The sequence below is a fragment of the Vipera ursinii genome, assembly GCF_947247035.1.
Source record: "Vipera ursinii genome assembly, chromosome: Z".
Taxonomy (NCBI): domain Eukaryota; kingdom Metazoa; phylum Chordata; class Lepidosauria; order Squamata; family Viperidae; genus Vipera; species Vipera ursinii.
The window spans coordinates 102,004,425-102,024,523 of record NC_139517.1 but is presented as its reverse complement, the minus strand read 5'-3'; the positions used below and the strand labels follow the sequence as shown (position 1 = coordinate 102,024,523).

Here is a 20,099-nt window from a genome sequence, read left to right as displayed (position 1 = left end):
GCAAGGCATTTTTCTTTGATGATGTATGCCTATCATAAATAATTTATTTTGTGCCTTTTTCTTTTTCTGTTATTATTTTAAAAGTAATACAAATGAATATTTTAATTTTTTTAGAGACTTAATATAAAAGCAACACTGTAAATTCAGTTCACATGAATTACCTTTTCTCTCAGATTTCAAATGAAATCTCCTTTGCCTAGAACAAAAGACACTGTGTATATCAAATGAAATCTCACTATTCTACCTGCTCCAGAAAGTTTTTCCAAGCATGAGATTTGAGGTAAGGAACCAATGTTTGTTACATAGATTACATGTACAAAGGAGCTCAATCTTTTTTTTAATGACCCAGCCTGACGTATATGCAAACAGACACTCAATGAGACGTCAAAGATACTTAAGAAACAAGTTTAAGCCAAACTTGGACTGCCAAAGGTAATGCAAAACTAGGCGACTTATTTGCATTTATCTTTAGATAACATCTTTGAAAATCTATCATGACCACATCTTTTTTATACAGTCACAACTCCCAATTTATTTGTAAAGACAATTATAAACACAGCATGACAAAATTGTAGTAGTTATCAGTTCATTGTTAGCTAATAATGAAACTAGAGGAAGTGGCAATCCCACTGGTAATTTAAGAATTGCAAAGCAAAAGGAGAGTCTTCTCTGCAGCTAAAATGCAGAAAGAACAGAAAGGAAGGAAGGAAGAGTAAATCATTACATTTTAGTTTCATACCAAAAGTTCACTTGTAATGTATTTGAGAATATTCTGAAATTTACTTTGAAATTCTATTTTTAATCATACCACTTCCACAACTGAGAGGAACACAATGCCTGCAAATTATAAACGTTTGAGCCCAACACATTGCACAGCAGAGCTGGCTTCTTACCTATGACATGTTATATGCACTACTCATTGTTTAGAACCACAAAGGCTTAGTGAAATACAGAAAGAATTAAATAATCTTATATATCTCACAATTATCAGCTGAGTTTACACCTGGAAATTGACATTTACCTTTCATTCCACCTACCTTTCTCCCAGCAAAAGTACCTAATCAGACATCTCCCAAATATCAAGATTTATTTAACATGATGACCAGCTTACCTGAAAGTCCTGATCATCAATTCCAAACCTCTCTCGCAAATTACGAAAAACCATTGGACAATATTCTTTGAATTTGAAATGGCTTGGCATGTTTTCTCTGAAAAAGAGATTTGATACTCAGTGTGAGGAATTGTATATACAGGTAGTCCTTAACTTGCAACTATTTGTTTATTGACCATTTGAAGTTATGATGGTACTGAAAGAATAATTTACAATCAGCCCTTGTACTTATGACTGTTGCAGCATTCCTGAGGTAATACCATCAAAATTCAGAACCTGGCACAATTGGACAAGTGGGACACAAGATTACCATTTCAAACCTTTTCAGCTGGCTTCCAACAAACTTCATGAGGGGAAACCCATTAGCTTAATGACTGTAGTAAAAAGGTAGCAAAATTAGGCAGGACTCATTTGAGGACTCATTAATGATGGAACTCCTATTCATCTATGTGCACCCCTTTAACCGAGTCAGTTTTTATTTTTCATATCTCAGCCTCCAAAATGTGGCTTGGTTTGTTTGCTGCAAACTAATTTAAGGTTAACAACATTTCATACCATTTTTTAAAAGATCACATGACACAATTCAATAAACAACTAATCTTCCCTGCCTCCCCAAAAGTGTATTTTGCCAAGTGATCCCTTTCCACAGAGCTCTTAAGAATATACAACTCCACACAACAGTCATCTGTTGGACCCCTAAACCTGTCTAATTAAATTCCGAATCCTTAGATTCTCTTGTGTACAAAGAAAACCCAACCCCCATGCCACAGTCCACCACTGGGCCACAGCCCATTCAGAACCAGGCCACACAAGAGGCAAGCAAGCACATGTTGACGACCAGCTCCACTCACACAAGCAGCAGGCTGTTGCATTGCACACACAGCTCCATACGTGCAAGTGGCGGGTGCTTGCAGGAGCAGCTCCACTCATGTGAGTGATGGCTGCTTGTGCTATCACGAGCAGTGCCACTCACACAAATGGAGCTGTGTGCTTCTGTGCACACGCCTGCTACTTACACAGAAACATTCCCCCAGTCTGCTGCCGGGCTGCCAAACTGGAAATGTTGGGGACTGCTGCTCTAAGGTATTCTCCTCATAGAAGATCTTAAATTGATGGAATAATGCGTGATCATTTCACCCCATCCTTGAGTTTAAATCCTCACTAATTATTGATGCCATTTATATAAACAAGTGAGGATAAAATTTTCTATGTGCACTCAAGTGGCATTGTTCTGAGTGTGTGTTTTAAAAGGAAGAATGTAAACATTAAAAAATAAACAAAATTTCAACTTGATTAGATGAAAGCAAAGGGACCAGTACCTATGGTTTCAAGTGAGACACCTAAGTTGCAATGCAGACTAAATTCACCATACCACCCTTGGGTCTCCCCCCTGCATTACTTGGGGTAGCCAAAATAAAATTGGTCCAGTAGCCATCTAGCTCCGCCTCTGATGTAGCCCAAGATTACTGAAGAAAAAAGGATATAACACTGTGATAGATAATCAAAAAGGGCTTGGTTTTTTGATGGTGCAAACCAGCAACATTCCAAGTTAACAAGGAAATTGCATCACCATTCAAGAACAGTGAAATGGGTTGATTTTTATTTTGGCAGGCCAACGACCTGAAATTGTTGTGTTGAACTGAAGAATCAGTGGGAAAAAACTAGGCTTCCCTTAAGCATTGGCTTGTCTCATGCAAATTCTGTAATTATTCCAGGGAATCTTGCTTTGCGAAAATGAAATTAGAACAGTCCAGTAGATTTTGTGTTGTATGTCTTGTTCAGCAATACTGATTGGAGGATTGGTAGTTCTTGTTGTATGCTGCTCTTGAACAATTGAATCGGCAAGAGGTCTGCCTCTAGCCCTCTGCTTATTACTTATAGACTAAATTGCATGTCTTGGTGTGTTTGAGAACTCTAACCATTCCATTCTCCATTGAGGGGAAACAAGGCCTATCAGTGACTCAGCTGTGACCATGGTATTCCATAGACGTTTCCTCATATTTTCTAATTTGTGTAGCATATTATCTTGTTTGGCCCTTGGTAAGGAGCCAAAAGCATTGATAAGACCAACTTCACTTATATCTGGAGAGTGTTCATTCAGTAAATCTGATTCTCATGGTCTTGCTTTCTCAAATCTGGGAGTGGTACAGTGGCTGCCCTGTAAGCATCCGGAAACTGACTTAATAAGGTTGTTTGATATAGGCAACATAGAATTGAACAAAGATTGATTTTTTTTCCATAAAAGACTCCATGGACAAAATTTGAATGTGCTTTCATCTGAAATGACATTAATGGGATGGTAGGTTGAAAGACAGAAGAATCCACTTGGAAAGATAGAAGAATCCACTTATGGTTTAAGACAGTTGGGAGCTATTCAACAGCACACAGTTCTATCTGGCTGTTTTGGCTATAAAGAAATTGGCCTAGAGAAATTACTATTGCTCTCCTAGAATCCCAGTTCCAATATTTTAGCTATTCAAAAAAAAACAACAACTGAGAATGATTTGTAATGTCTGCCATAAACCAACTAGAAATATTCTTCTGTTGTAGCTGGGGAACTTCAGTATGTGTGAAGCCCATTCTCTTCATTTTGTCAGGTTAGAGTAAATGTTTGGATACTGTGACATTTTGTCAGATTATTTTACTGTTTAATTGCTTGCTCTTTAACATTCCTCAGATAGGATGGACCAATTGTATCAGCCTTGATGAGCATGAAAAGTCCAGTTTCATGCTTTTGAATATAAGCCTCAACACTGTATTTTAGCATCTTCTGTCCATGTTTTATTGCTGAGAAATGTTTGGATATTAAGATCACAGCTTGAGTTGGGAACAGGTATTGTTTTGCCATAAACTCTACTGCGTTTTCTCAGGGAGCCTGATTTTGGTTTTTATTTTTAAGCTTGTTTTGTTTTCCTTGAGGCTAGTAGATGTGGCAATTATTTGGAATGGGTGACACACAATGAGAGTCCATGAGGGAGTCCTGATTCCCATTTAGTTTTTTCCTAACAGATAAGGAAAGCTCTGACAGCTGTTGTCTTTCTACTTCTGTTTGAAGATACCATTCTAAGGCATCAGATTTGTTTGAAATAAAAGGAGCATTTGTTTACTTAAAAGATCCTTTTCTTGCAAAGTGTTCTTCTATCTTTGGTTGTTTGGCTGATTTCTATAAAGGGAGAGAGGCTGGACTGATGATATATCATTTCTTTTCCCCATATCATTCAAGTCCTTTATCTGTGCCTTTGCCTTCACATTCCTCTCATCCAAAACAGTGTAACTTGTCTTAAATTAAAGAGAACATATTCCAACATATTAACAACAAGAAAAAAGTCAAGGAAATTGTAGACCCACTAAAGAGAGAAGATGGCAAGGAAATTACAGGCAACAGGGAGAAAACAGAGCTGCTTAACACAAGATGAAACTATAGCCCAACATACCAGAAAAAACACTGCAAAAGACATATTAGAAACAAAAATTAAAATAAGCAAGAAAATGGTAAGGGAATTCCTATCCGACCTTGACGAGTATAAATCACCGGGATCTTACAGATTACATCCCAGAGTTCTGAAAAAGCTGGCATATGTTATCTCAGAACCATTGCACCATATTTTTCATAAATCCTGGAGCACCAGGGAAGTACCTGAGGATTGGAAAAGGGCTGATGTGGTCCCCATCTTCAAGAAAGGAAAAACAACAGACCCAGGAAACTACAGACCAATCAGTTTAACATCAATACATAGGAAGATCCTAGAAAAGATAATCAAAAAACAGATCTGCTAATAACTAGAAGCAAACAAAGTCATAACTAGTAGCCAGCACGGGTTTGTTAAAAACAGATCATGCCAAACCAATCTTATATCATTCTTTGATAAAGTGACTAAACTAGATCAGTGAAATGCAGTGGATGTAGTATACTTGGATTTCAGTAAGGCATTTGACAAAGTAGACCACAACCTACTCCTTGGTAAGCTAGAAAAAGCTGGAATAGACAACATCACCATCAGATGGATCTGTAGCTGGCTGACAAATGTACTCAATGAGTAGTCCTCAACGGGACTACATCCTCATGGACAAAGGTTAGCAGTGGGGTATCACAGGGTTCCGTCTTAGGCCCAGTACTCTTCAGTATCTTCATAAATGACTTAGATGAGGGAATTGAAGGGGAATTCATCAAATTTGCAGATGACACCAAACTGTCAGGAGTAGCCAACATCCCAGAGGACAAACTAAGGATGTAAAAAGATCTTGATAAATTCGAACAATGGGCCCCATCCAACAAAATGAGTTTCAATGTGGAGAAAAGCAAAATCTTACACTTAATCAGGAAAAACCAAAGGCACAAATACAGATTGGGCGAGGCCTGGCTTAAAAACACAAAATGTGAAAGGGACCTTGGAGTCCTGGTGGACGATCACTTGACTATGAGCTAGCAGTGTGCAGCAGCAACCACAAAAGCTAATACAATCCTGGGTTGTATAAACAGAGGTATAGAATTAACATCATGCAAAGTACTAGTGCCGCTTTACAAAGCCCTAGTAAAACCACACCTGGAATACTGCAGCCAATTTTGGTCACCATATTCTCCAAAGCTGTCTTCCAAAGCGCCCAAAGGCAGGACAAGAAGCAATAGATGGAAACTAATCAAGGAGAGAAGCAACCTAGAACTAAGGAAAAGCTTCCTGACAGTTAGAACAATTAACCAGTGGAACAACCTGCCTCCAGAAGCTGTGAATGCTCCAACACTGGAAGTTTTTAAGAAGGGACTGGACAGCCATTTATCCAAAATGGTATAGGGTTTCCTGCCTGAGCAGGGGGTTGGACTAGATGACCTCTAAGGTCCCTTCCAACTTTATTATTATTATTATTATTATTATTATTATTATTATTATTATTATTATTATTATTATTATTTCACAAAAAAGATGTTGAGAGTTTGGAAAAAATTCAGAGAAGAGCAACTAAGATGATCAACGGCCTGGAGGCAAAAACATATGAAGAATGGCTGCGGGACTTCTGTTTAGCTAGTTTAAAGAAAAGGAGAAATAGGGGGAGACATGATAGCAGTATTCCAGTATCTGAGGGGCTGCCACAAGGCAGAGGGGGTCAGGTTGTTCACCAAAGCATCAGAGGGAAGGATGAGAAACAATCATTGGAAATTGAACAAGGAGAGAAACAACCTGGAATTAAGGAGAAACTTTCTGACAGTGAGTACAATCAACCAGTGAAACAGCTTACCCGCAGAAATCGTGGGCACTCCGTCAGAGGAAATTTTTAAGGACTAGACAATCACCTGTCAGAGATGGTACAGGTTCTCCTGCTTGAGCAGGGGGCTGGACTAGAAGACCTCTAAGGTCCCTTCCAGCTCTATTCTATTCTATTCTATTCTATTCTATTCTATTCTATTCTATTCTATTCTATTCTATTCTATTCTATTCTATTCTATTCTATTCTATTCTATTCTACTCTACTCTACTCTACTCTACTCTACTCTACTCTATTCTATTCCATTAAGAATGGCTAAAAACTAATAATACAGTTAAACGGGAAGGGGCTACAAGAAAATATGTTACTGAGCTAATAACTCTGCCTTCCCCTTTCCCAGTCCCAATTGTGGTTATAAGTTGAAACTATTATGATTAACATACAGTATAGCCATATTATTTCATATTTTTCAGATCAAGAATACACCCAAACACAGTTATAATTATTCTCACTTAGAAGCCTGCAAAATTGCTGTTTCCCAAAGACCTTTGCACTACAATTCCAAATGCCACATTTTTCCCAATCTGAGGCAAATGTTCAGCCAGGCAAAGATGGACTTAAAGCTATTCTCAGAGATCTCTACAAGGGAGTCACAGGTGATATGGAGACATTACTGGAAGAATTGGACTAAAAACATCATGCAGGTAGAGACTTCTTTACAAGAGTCAATATAGTTAGATAAAATGAATTCTAGATGTTCAGTGGCATAAATTAGCACAAAATTTCAAAACTTTAAGGGCACAAAGAAATGGATTACAGAATACTCAGAATAATTCACAATCAAGTTATTAAATCAAATCTTTCTGTTTTTGGCTTACATGAGTATCTGCTTCAAAGAGGTCCACTGCTCATGCTATATAATGTTCCAAAATACTTCTTTGGAATTATGCATTTGTGCTAGTCAAGCAATTCTCCACAAATGGCAAAATCTGCATCTATCTTCAGAAAAATATTTTCTTCCACTCTATGGATATGTGCCTGATATAACCTGCAGGATTCAGCTTTAATCAGTCTTAAAGCCTTTATTACTGCAAAACTAGTTCAACATTAATATACATGACATTGAATTGCTCTTAACAGAATATTCCACTTATGCAGTTCCAATTTGAATGATTGTGTGCATATGGAATACAACATGTCTGCGTTTCTATTTCCTAAATACTTCCAGAAGTAGACTATATTTGACTTAGCAAATCCTCAACACTTTTTTTGTTAAGTAACAGCTTTTTTGTTTAGTAATAGATAAGTAATTTGACCCCTTCATGGATTACTGCCTTGTCGTGGCGAAGGGGCTTGCATAATTCAATGAAGCTATGAGCTATGCCGTGCAGGGCCACCCAAGACGGAAAGGTCATAGCAGAGAGTTCTGACAAAACGTGATCCACTGGAGAAGGAAATTGCAACCCACTCCAGTATCTTTGCCATGAAAACCCCATGGACAGTACCAAAAGGCAAAATGATATGATGCTGGAAGATGAGCTCCTCAGGTCGGAAGGCATCCAATATGCTACTGGGGAAGAGCAGAGGGCTAGTACTAGTAGCGCCAGAAAGAATGAAGCGATTGGGCCAAAGCTGAAAGGACGCTCAGCTGTGGATGTGTCTGGTGGTGAAAGGAAAGTCCGATGCTGTAAAGATTTTTTCTCCATAGGAACCTGGAATGTAAGATCCATGAATCAAGGAAAGCTGGACGTGGTCAAACAAGAGATAACAAGACTGAACATCGACATCTTAGGTATCAGCGAACTAAAATGGACAGGAATGGGTGAATTTAATTCAGATGACCATCAGGTATACTACTGTGGGCAAGAATCCCTCAGAAGAAATGGAGTAGCTTTCATAGTCAATAAAAGCGTAGGAAAAGCAATACTGGGATACAATCCTCAAAATGACAGAATGATCTCAGTTCAAATCCAAGGTAAACCATTCAATATCACAGTGGTCCAAGTCTATGCCCCAACCACCAGTGCTGAAGAGGATGAAATTGACCGGTTCTATGAAGCCCTACAGCACCTTATAGAATTAACACCAAAAAATGATGTCCTTATCATCATGGGGGATTGGAATGCTAAAGTAGGAAGCCAAAAGATAACCGGAATAACAGGCAAGTTTGGCCTTGGAGTACAAAATGAAGCAGGGCACAGGCTGATAGAATTTTGTCAAGAGAATACGATGGTCATAGCAAACACTCTTTTCCAACAACCCAAGAGACAGTTCTACACATGGACATCACCAGATAATTTTAGTTATTCCTTTGAAGCAGGGTATATATGAGAACAAGCTGCAAAGGTCTTTAAAAACATGTTTCTCACATATTTATATTTTTGAATCATAAATATTAAATCTTTTTTCTTTCCAATGATCCAAACTAATGCTTTAGAAAAATAATTTCCAGTTTTAGCTACAGTAAACAAGCAAATTACACTAAAGCTAAATTTAACGTTACTTGTTAAAGATATTTACTATATTTCAGAATTAGTATTCTTTCAGTCACAATCTTATTCCTATTCAATTTGGCTGATTTTAAAATGTGATGTAAAATCATAACCACATAAAAAGAAAACAGCAGAAACAGCTGCAAATTAATTCAACAGTTCTATGCTTAGCAAGATTTCCATTTAATCAAAGTCCTTGCTCTTTCCAAATCTATTTCAGGGTTTACTTTCTATATACACAAACAATGGGAAATGAGTTTCTGGGCTGGTTCAAATTTTTTACACATTCCAAAAATTTCAGGTAATGTATCTGTTCCATATAAAGCATGATAGGCTCTGTATTTGTACAATGGCCGATTATCTCAGTGTGCAGAAACGTGGATAACTACAAACAGAAGTTGCAAGCCCTCTCCTTGACTTCAGAGTCATCCTGGTGAAATAGTCAGCATATAAATTTAATAAATAACTTTTGTTTTTCAAATGCCCCTATCAGGAATTGAATTTGAATGAAGTTTCAGAAAAGCAAATGTTCTGTGCTGGTGGTACTAAGCTCCCAAAAAACTAGCATGGGATAAATGAATTCTTCTTAATAAAAATAACTTCCTGCCTTTTTCTAATCATCATTTCTTCCCTACAGCAATTTGAAAAGTAAAACAAACCACTACTCCCTCCATGCAGGGAAAATTTCCTTGAGTCATACTTGGATATCCTATTTGCAAATACTATCTTACTTGCCTAGTTGAGATGGTGTAGTTGGAGAGCAGGGAGGAGTGCAAATTCCTGCCTACGCTGCAACTTGCCTGTGCAACATTTGCTTGCCGGGTCTTTTGGCAAGCTCAGCAGCAATTCCTATTGGCTTCCAAAAGCCAATAGCATAGCTGACTCAGGAATTCTGGGAGTTGAAGTCCATGAGTCATAAAAGAGCAAAGCCTGCAATAGGCTTAAGCCAATAGCAGAACAGCTTGTGCAAAAGCTTTCTTTTTTTCCTTTTTTTTGCAAAAAAGAAGTGCCGGAACGCCGTTCTGAGCGTTCTATGAGAAAAAAAGCCCTGTGTATTGTACAACAATCAAATCTTTACATTAGCCATAACTTTCCAAACTACAGAATTCTCAAACATCTAACAGCAGTTTACCTCTACCTCTTAGAATTATTTAAAATGTTATACTGAGAAGCACTATTAGTCAATGCATACTATTGGAGACTGTCTTAGACTAGAGCTGAAATTCTGTGGAAATTTAGCTTGGAAGCAATCTTTTGGAGAACGGATCACATTCTAGGACATCAGACCTACAAAGGAGAGCAGGCACATTTCTTCTTTCAGTCCACTGGAATTCCTCTTCTACCCTTCAATTTCTTTTGGGATCCAAATAGAAAAAACATAATGAAAAACCAAATCCACAATAGAACTGCTGATACTCTTGGCATATTTTTTAAAACCCAACTCAGAAAATCAAAATTAAGTAAAAATGTATTAATTTCAATTAAAAAATATAAAACAAAACAGAAGTTGGCCTAACTTACTTATTAAAAAGATGGTTGTCCACTTTTATCTTTGAATATGCTTTGAAGTCATCTGGCATTAGCATAACAGGGATTTGAACATGGCTCAGTTCATTGATCTACAAAGAAGACAAAAAGGAAATTAAAAGAAATTTGAAAAATGAGAAGAAATTAATTTCTTCCTGCCTCAGTTGGAAAACATGAAGACCTCCAGATGTTGACTTTCTAACCATCGTGAATACTAGTCACACTTGACAAAAAACAATGCTCGAAATCCTTCAGCTTAAAAAAAGCCAATTACAAGGAATATGTGAAAATTATTCCATAGTTGATGTTCTAGAGCTATGAACTGTAAAATAGATTTATCTCAGTTTAGAAGTCAGATTTTCCAAAAATTATTGCAGAAATTTAAGCACAAGGAAAGTATGGGGTATTAGTATTATATTTATTAGCATATTTTTTCATATCTGAATTAAATTTGAATTTTCTGTGTTCGCCTATGGCTGTTTAATATACCGCTATTTTTTCTTGCCAATAAATAAAATTCCCTCCACATACACAATGCCTTTTTTCAGCAATTATTAAATTACAGATAGCATTATTTACTACAGGGAGACAGCACAGAATTTAAAACAATGGAGACAGGCACAGCAGGGCTATCTCTTGACTTGTCTTTGTTCTCAGGCAGTGTTCAAAAGCAATGCCTCTTTAATTTAAGAATATCAAACAGAAATAGAAAAAGAATCAATTGTTTCCAGATTTTGGTGCCTGGCTTCAAGGAATCAGCCACTATCGGGCCTTTCTGTGCCAAAAGGAAAAAATGGTTTAGTATCATCTGCTACTCACAGAATCAAATAGCATGAAAACAATAGTTAACTTGTATAATAACAGTGACACAAATCAAAATGAATGGTTTCATCAGAAAGAAGACCATCATATTTTTGAAAGGAAAAGGATTTACAATATAATAAAATAAAATCCATGCTTTTCCTAGTAGAAAATCATTTTATAAAAGCGTATAGAAAAACCATTGTTTAAATTAAAAAAACACAACACCTAGAGTTCACAACATGCAGACTTAGTCCCTGTGATCCTGAAATTAAACCATCAAGTAGCTTTTGAAAGACTTTTAATAAAACCTTAGATAGCTGCCAAATTTAAAGCTGTCTAAAACCTGATCTATATTATCTTGGATGTATCTGAATGATAGTACATTAACAAGCCTTGTGATACTTTAAAAACTCTTTAAAGATTCCTTTATTTAATCTCAAAATTATTCAATGATATCTTTTTAGAATTATAATAGTTTTTGGGGAAAGAGACAATCTGCTATGACATGTGGGGCTTATCTTTTAGAATTCAGGTACCATAACAGATTTCCACATTAGATATATTAACTTCTGTATTAGAGAGATAGAATGTCTCTTTTTTACATTTTAAACATAAATTAAGATTCATATTTAAAAATAAATTAAGATTCATGGCCAAGAGTCAATATTTCATAAAATGATGAAATATACATTGTGACATCAAGATGCAAATGCCATTCCCTTTTTTAAATGTGTGCCACTGTAATGCATGTACAAAAGGGAGTATATTTGTTTCATGATGCACATTTAATCCTTGCCTGCTTCTAAGATGTCCATGCATCTTCGTCTAGGCTTAGATCATTTTGGAACACTAGATTTAAAAGTTAACATATTTTGATCAAATCAAAGTTAATTAACATATTTTGACATGAACTCATCACAGCAGCTTTGCTTACAACCATATGTTTGCTGTGAATTATGAGATTTGGAATATCCACATATCTGAGAGATAAAGAATGATGCAAGGCACTTCTACTGCAAATACTCTATGACCTCCCTCTATAGCCAAACAGGTCACCTTTAACTCTGGTAATCTTTCTGCTCAAAGATGAATGCTATCAGGATCCCCCTCCATGCTATTTAACGTTTTCATCTAAAATTCCAGATTCTATTTTTTGAATTTCAAAGCTCTGAAACCTCAGATACAATCAATCCATACCTGAATTCCCTATTTGGAAAGACTTTGTTTAAAAGTGGTGATATTGTTCTAGTTAACATGGAAATATCAAGCCTGAAAATTTTCCACTAAAATCTTGTCAATAGGGGCTTCACCTGATATTCAGATAACTTCCCAGATCCTCAAAGGCCATTTTGTTGTTGTTAGTTGCAAAGTCGTGTCCAACCCTTTGCGACCCCAGGGACAACGTTCCTCCAGGCCTGCTCTACCATCTTCTGGAGTCCATTTAAGCTCATGCCTACTGCTCCAGTGACTCCATCAAGCCACCTCATTCTCTGTCGTCCCATTCTTCTATTGTCCTCAATCTTTCCCAGCATTAGGCTCTTCTCCAGTGAGTCCTTCCTTCTCATTAGGTGGCCAAAGTATTTGAGTTTCAACTTCAGGATCTGGCCTTCTAAGGAGCAGTCAGTGATGATCTCCTCTAGGACTGACCGGTTTGATCACCTTGCAGTCCAAGGGACTTGCAGGAGTTTTCTCCAGCATCATAGTTCAAAGGCTTCAATTCTTTGGCACTCAGCTTTTCTTATGGTCCAACTTTCACAGCCATACATTGCAACTGGGAAGACCATAGCCTTTACTGTATGCTCTTTTGTTGGCAGGGTGATGTCTCTGCTTTTTAGTGTGCTGTCTAGATTTTCCATGGCTTTCCTCCACAGGAGCAAGCATCTTTTAATTTCTTGGCTGCAGTCCCCATTTGCAGTGATCTTGGAGCCCAGGAAAATAAAATCTGTCACTACCTCCATTTCTTCCCCATCTATTTGCCAGGAATTGAGAGGGCCAGATGCCATGATCTTGGTTTTCTTAATGTTTAGTTTCAACCCAACTTTTGCACTTTCCTTCTTCATCCACAACAAGAGGCTCTTTAGTTCCTCTTCAATTTCTGCCATTAGAGTGGTATCATCTGCATATCTTAGGTTGCTGATATTTCTCCCGGCAATCTTAATTCCAACTTTTGATTCATCTAGCCCTGCCTTTCTCATGATGTGCTCTGCATATAAGTTAAAAAGCCAGGGCGACAATATACAACCTTGCTCCTTTCTGAAATTTGAACCAATCAGTGGTTCTGTGTCCAGTTCTCACTGTTGATTCTTGACCCGCATATACACAATCAAAGGCTTTTGCATAGTCAATGAAGCAGAAGTAGATGTTTTCCTGGAACTCCCTATCTTTCTCCATGATCCAGCGTATGTTGGCAATTTGATCTCTGGTTCCTCGGCCTCTTTAAAATCCTGCCTGTACTTCTGGTAGTTCTCGATCCACATATTGCTGGAGTCTAGCTTGTAGGATTTTAAGTAGTGCTTCATTCTTTCTGGCACTACTAGTACTAGCCCTCTGCTCTTCCCCAGTAGCATACTGGATGCCTTCCAACCTGAGGGGCTCATCTTCCAGCATCATATCCTTTTCCTTTTGGTACTGTCCAAGGGGTTTTCATGGCAAAGAGGCTTGCATAATTCAAAGGCCATACCCTTTCCTTTTTTTTCTTTTTTATTACATCTTATTAGATATAATAATAACTTCACTTGATAAAAACTTTGAAAATCCACTTCAACAAAGCATAGATATTTCTGGATAGCTGTATTCATATCAAAATGAACCTGAAAATTAAAATTAAAATTAAAGTCTTCTTCAACTTTCTTTCTGCTTGGTGATCCCAACGCTTGGAGACTTTTTGCTTGGAAACCCCATTTCTAAGTTAGCATTTGAGAAAGTTACTGAAAAAGCAACTGAGAACTGACCGTCAGCTAAGGGGCAAGGTAAGTTTATATGTAGCACTTTACACAATATTCACAAAGATAAGCAACTCTTTCAATATTATCACTGAACAATCTTAAAAGAATATCTATTTTGCTTAGATACCAACGTTTATATTTTAAATATTTAAAGTTTTTCTTTTTCTTTTTTGGATTATTTTTATTATGTAATTTATAAAATTAAAAGTTATACAAGAGACAGTTCAACTAAGGCAGACATGTCAAACACAAGGCCCGGGGGCCGGATCCGGCCTGCGAAGTGGTTTCATGTGGCCTGCGAAGCCATCCTGGAAAGAGTGAGGGAACGGCTCTCACTGCCTTGGCCCTGGCCCAGAGACCCTCCTTCTGCCAGAGGCCCTCAGATCTGTCCCACTCCTGCCCAGGCCCCCAATAGGCACCCTTGATGCGAACGATGTAGAGCTGGCCATGCCCACCCAGTAGGCCATACGCACTCTAGCCACGCCTACCCAGTAGGCCACGCCCACCCTGGCCATACCTACCCGGCCCCCTGAGGGCAACCGCCATGCTGATGCGGCCCTCAATGAAATTGAGTTTGACACCCCTGAACTAAGGCATCTTAAACATTTGGTAACTAATACTAAATAAATGAGTACATCTTAGAACAGGGGTCGGCAACCTAAAAAAGAAAAAGAGCCACTTGGAACCGGTTCCATCACAAATTAAAAAAAGAGGGAGCCGCGTGCGTGTGTCCATGCACGCGCATGCGCAAAAAGGTTTTTTGCGCATGCGCGGACGCACGCGGCTGCCATTTTTTAAAAAATGAGATGGAACCGGTTCCCGGTTGCCCGATGGCGACGGCCCGTCTGCAAAGCTGCCGCTTTCGGCAGCTTTGCAGACGGGCCGTGGCAGCTTCCGCAAAGAGCGGCGCCCCTGCCCATTCCGAGAGGTGCGCGCGCACCTCTCCGAACGACCGGAGGTGCGCGCGTACCTCCGCGCGAATGGGCAGCGGTGCCGCTCTTTCAGGAAGCCCGCCGCGGCCCGTCTGTGAAGCTGCCGAAAGCGGCAGCTTAGCAAACGGGCTGCGGCAGCTTCCGCAAAGAGCGGCGCCCCTGCCCATTCCGAGAGGTGCGCGCGCACCTCTCCGAACGACCGGAGTTGCGCGCGCACCTCCCCAAACCTTTGGGGAGGTGCGCGCGTACCTCCGTGCGAAGGGGCAGCGGCGCCGCTCTTTCAGGAAGCTGCCGAAAGCGAAGGGGCAGCGGCGCCGCTCTTTCAGGAAGCTGCTGAAAGCGGCAGCTTCCTGAAAGAGCGGCACCGCTGCCCGTTCGCGCGGAGGTGCGCGCGCACCTCCCCAAAGGTTTGGGGAGGTGCGCGCGCACCTCCGGTTGTTCGGAGAGGTGCGCGCGCACCTCTCGGAATGGGCAGGGGCGCCGCTCTTTGCGGAAGCTGCCGCGGCCCGTCTGCTAAGCTGCCGCTTTCGGCAGCTTCACAGACGGGCCGCGGCGGGCTTCCTGAAAGAGCGGCACCGCTGCCCATTCGTGCGGAGGTACGCGCGCACCTCTCCAAAGGTTTGGGGAGGTGCGCGCGCACCTCCGCCCATTCGGGGAGGTGCGCGTGCACCTCTCCAAACGGGCGGTGCCACTCTCCATTTGGAGAGGTGCGCGCGCACCACTGCCCGTTGGAAGAGGTGCGCGCGCACCGGGCGGCTGGGAGCCGCAAGAGACGGCTCAAAGAGCCGCATGCGGCTCCGGAGCCGCAGGTTGCCGACCTGTGTCTTAGAATAAAGTACCTTCTGTGCTACAGTCCTTTTTTCCCTCTTGGAAAGGAGATACAAATGACTTTAAACTTTAGTATCTCAAGAATGAAAAAACAAATGAGAGATGTATTAATAGAAAACTTCTTTATTAAAATAGTTCCATGTTTTTTTAATCCAAAATTAAATATTTTTTTTTAAAAATGAAATGTAATAACATTTGAAGGATTGTAATTATATGACGGCAATATTTAACCTACCTGTCACTGTTAGATGCTATATGTTTTAAATGTGTAATTAATCCTTATATGTTGTAGGAATTTCCACTGAATATTTTGACAAATTATATTGGTTGCACTGTGGCTTCTTGTTATTTTTATATACGGCAAGAAAAATGGAAAAGATCTCAGACTTCAAACAGATCTTTTCATACAATTATACAAAAATTAAAGTTTATGTCATTTCAATTACCAAATGAAACAACTACCGTAATCATTTTAAAAAGAAGCAAGTTTATTCTAATCTTAACAGAATAACAGAGCTGGAAGGGACCTTGAAAATCTTCTAGTCCAAATCTTAGTCTAAACATTATGAATGGGGAAAAAGAAAGAATCCAAAATGATTCTTAAAAAAAAATGATAACTACAAAATGTTATGTCTGGATAACTGATAAACTACACCACAGACTTTCTTCATCTGCAGCAGTTAATCTGTGCAAGTCATTTGAACTAGTCCATTGACTATTTCTGTATTTTGTAACACATACTCTTCTAGATTTTAAAAGTTGGGTCGTAGCGTAAATATTGAAACTACCATTAGTCTGATCAACATATTTTATATGCTTCCTAATGCTCAGCTTCTTTCTGATACATATTAAAAAAAAACTTTTTTCTGAGTTGGAAAAGAAGTTGTTTTTCTATTTCATCTCAGCTTTTATGAAGTAATTAAATCTCCTTTAGAAAGGCAAATTTCTTTAATTATCATGAAACTAAAATGCAGAATTAAATAAACCGAGCAATTTTACATTTCATTTCCTTACTTTATGAGCTACTGTACAAGGTTTATACACTAATCAAACTTAACCTTTTCAACTCATTCCAATAAAGAACTCAAGACGTCTGAAAATTTCTTTATTTCAACTAAATATTTTTATCTTGCAAATGTATCAATTTCAGTAGAATTTAAACATTCTAAGATAGTTTCCCATCTGATATCTGCTGAGACTACATTGTCTAATCTTGAAAAGAAACCATTTTATAGCCTATTGCATTTTTTCTCCAAGTGATACTATCAACACAGGTAGTCCTTGAGTTGCAATAGTTCTTTTACTGACTGTTTAAAGTTACAGTACAAAATTACTTATGATCATTTTTCAAACTTACAACCATTGCAGCATCTCCAGGGCCACCTGATAAAAATTCAGATGCTTGGCAACTGACTCATATTTATAACGGTTACAGTATCCCAGAGTCATGTGATCACCTTTTGCGCGTTTCTGACAAGCAAAGTCAATGGAGAAGCCATATTCACTTAACAACTGTGTTACTAACATAACAATTGCAGTGATTCGTTTAACAATTGTGGCCAGAAAGGTCATTAACTCACTTAACAAATGTCTCACTTAGCAACAAAAATTCTGAATTCAATTGTGGTCATAAGTCAAAAACTACCTGTAGAAACTGGTAGCAGGTAAACAAATAAGCTTCAAATTTCACCTTCAAGCGAGGAGAACACCACTTGCATTGTTGGCAGGTAATCACAGGACAGGAAACAAATCTATATGGTTATGTTGCATTAAGATAGTCTCCATGGGCTGTAATATTGTTGAGGGACAGGAAAGGCAAAAATGGAAGTGATGATAATAAGGAAATCCCATGACTCCATGCTTTTAAAAAATGGATAGCCTAAAAGCCTTGAACTGGAAATGCCACTGCTTGTAAAGAACTATGTGGGAAGTTGTATAATGGGAAATTTGTTTTCCATATCTATTGGTGATAAATCAGTTTCAGAGCAGATGAAAGTTATTATAAAAGATCACCAAATGATGTCCCTTATCCTTAAAAATTCAGTTTATAACAAAACTGTGCTTATTATTATACCCTTGAAAATTTCCCATGAGAAGATCATTTTCAGAAACTTTTCTGTATCTCCTATTTCATACTCCCCATTTTATTAAATATCAGCCCAAATTAAGATATGAAGGCCTTGGCACCAAAAGTGCTTAAACCAAAATATTTAACATTTCAGGAACATCTAGTAAACATTTCTTGCTTTGATGTTTATTATTACCCTAGAGAGCAGATTAAGTGTTCCACTGAGAGCTGTCATAGTAGCATGCAAGCATGAAGACACAAATGCTGTTTATCTAATTGTTGGAAACTCTTTAGGGTGCCTAACTAAAAATGGCAAATTCCTGTATTTCGCTTCAATGCTTATTCTTTCCATCCAGTTTTGAGGTGGACTGGAATCCTCTTGCCCCTACAAACAGCTTGTGTCTAAACAATTTACTTGCCACTAAAAGCTCAAGAATGGACAATAGATGACAAATAAAGACCCCATTTATTATTTTATAGATCCTCAAGTTATCCCAAAGTGCAAATTGAATGTTCAGTATCATTCCTATTGGGAATGGAACTGTGGAAGCAGCTCTCAATCCACTCATTTAAAAAAAATGAAACAAAAACCAAAAACTACATCAAAATTGATTTCAATTAAAAACCAGCTTCAGTATCCTTCCAGAAACACAAAAGTACAAAGTATATGAACATAACTTTAAAACATAAGGAAGCTAGAATAAATTCCTGAGTTAACGTTTGCTTGATTTAGATACAAAATCATAATGGACAATCATAATGGAGAAAGTACAATGTATTTATGCAAAAGTAACAATATTTGATCCACTTTAACATGATGTGTTTGAGTGTCAGATTACTCTGTTCCATTCACAAGACAAACTTTTACCAAACAGCTGTTAGCTAACTAGTCTGAGTTAATGGAACATATCCAAATACTATTGAGTCTTTGATAAACTTCTTTAAAGCTATAACTTTTGACAGCTGAAATGCTATATTTAAATAAATTTACCTTCAAAGTAATAACCCACCTTTTTCCTATTGATTTTTGTATCAGAAAATCAGGCAGATAGGCAGATGGGATGCATCCAAGACCAAGAAACCAATTTTGGGACCTAATTCACATGGCACACAAGGATAAAATATTAAATGCTTACTTTAGCCTATTGGATAAACCTAATAATGATGGTTTCCAAACTTCCATTTAAAGCTTAGCATTCTATATGAATGCAGGAATATGGCTTATTTAAAACCATGGTTAACTAAACCATTAACCTAGTTTTATATTTAGGTTTAATATGTTATGTGAAGCCAGTCTAAAGAGCAACTTCCCAAGAACTGCACATTTCTATTAAAATTATCTACATAATTTGTAAGGTACAAAATCCAACACAATGTTATATAGTAGTGTAGTGTGATTCTTAAAAGAAAGCTAATTTGGTGTAATGGTTAAGGCATCAGGTTAGAAACCAGGAGACTGTAAACTCTAGTCCAGCCTTAGCACAAAGTCAGCTGAGTGATGTTGGGTCCGTCCTTCTTCCCAATCCTTAGGAAGTAGCAAGGCTAAACCATTTCTGAAATTTTCCCAAGAAAATTGCAGGGACTTATCCAGTCGGTTGCCAGGAGTCCACACTGATTTGAAGGCACCAAAAACAAACTCAACAACAACCCACTACCCAATTTAAAATGGAATAAAAAGCATCCATTAAAAAAATGCATCTCTCTCCTATACATGTTAGTCATTAAGAGAAAGTGAAGCAAGTTGTGGCAATTCCCAGCCACCAAGAACAATAATGAAGAATGATGGGAGCAGCAGTTCACCAATAGGAGCACAGGATGTCTATTTCATCATTACGGTTTTGACAAACCAACATCTCCCTAAAATTATACAGATTAGACTGAAGCATCTATCTATCTATCTATCTATCTATCTATCTATCTATCTATCTATCTATCTATCTATCTATCTACCTACCTACCTACCTACCTACCTATTTTATTAATCTCATCTCATCTACAGCCAGAAACAAAATTTGTTAAAAAGAGATGAATGCATACATAACCAACAGAATAAATTTAAAACATATGGAATCAAACAAGGTATACTGTATGATAAATCCAGACAACACAACTCTTTGGCAAGCTAGTACTGACTTTTAAAATCCCAGTTAGCTCATTCTAATTCACTCATTCTTGGATAGGCTTATTGCTTCT

At 38.2% G+C, this 20,099-nt stretch overlaps 1 protein-coding gene across 2 annotated transcripts in view; it reads right to left on the bottom strand.

The window, feature by feature from the left end:
• Positions 1–20,099, bottom strand: part of PIP4K2A (phosphatidylinositol-5-phosphate 4-kinase type 2 alpha) — a 72,979-nt gene that overhangs the window by 42,063 nt on the left and 10,817 nt on the right. For both annotated transcript variants that reach the window (XM_083377191.1, XM_083377192.1), the window contains exons 2-3: positions 10,324–10,421; positions 1,112–1,208 (exon numbers count right to left, since the gene is read on the bottom strand). In XM_083377191.1, the coding sequence (XP_083233317.1) occupies positions 1,112–1,208; positions 10,324–10,421 (195 nt within the window). The remainder of the gene's footprint in view (positions 1–1,111; positions 1,209–10,323; positions 10,422–20,099) is intronic.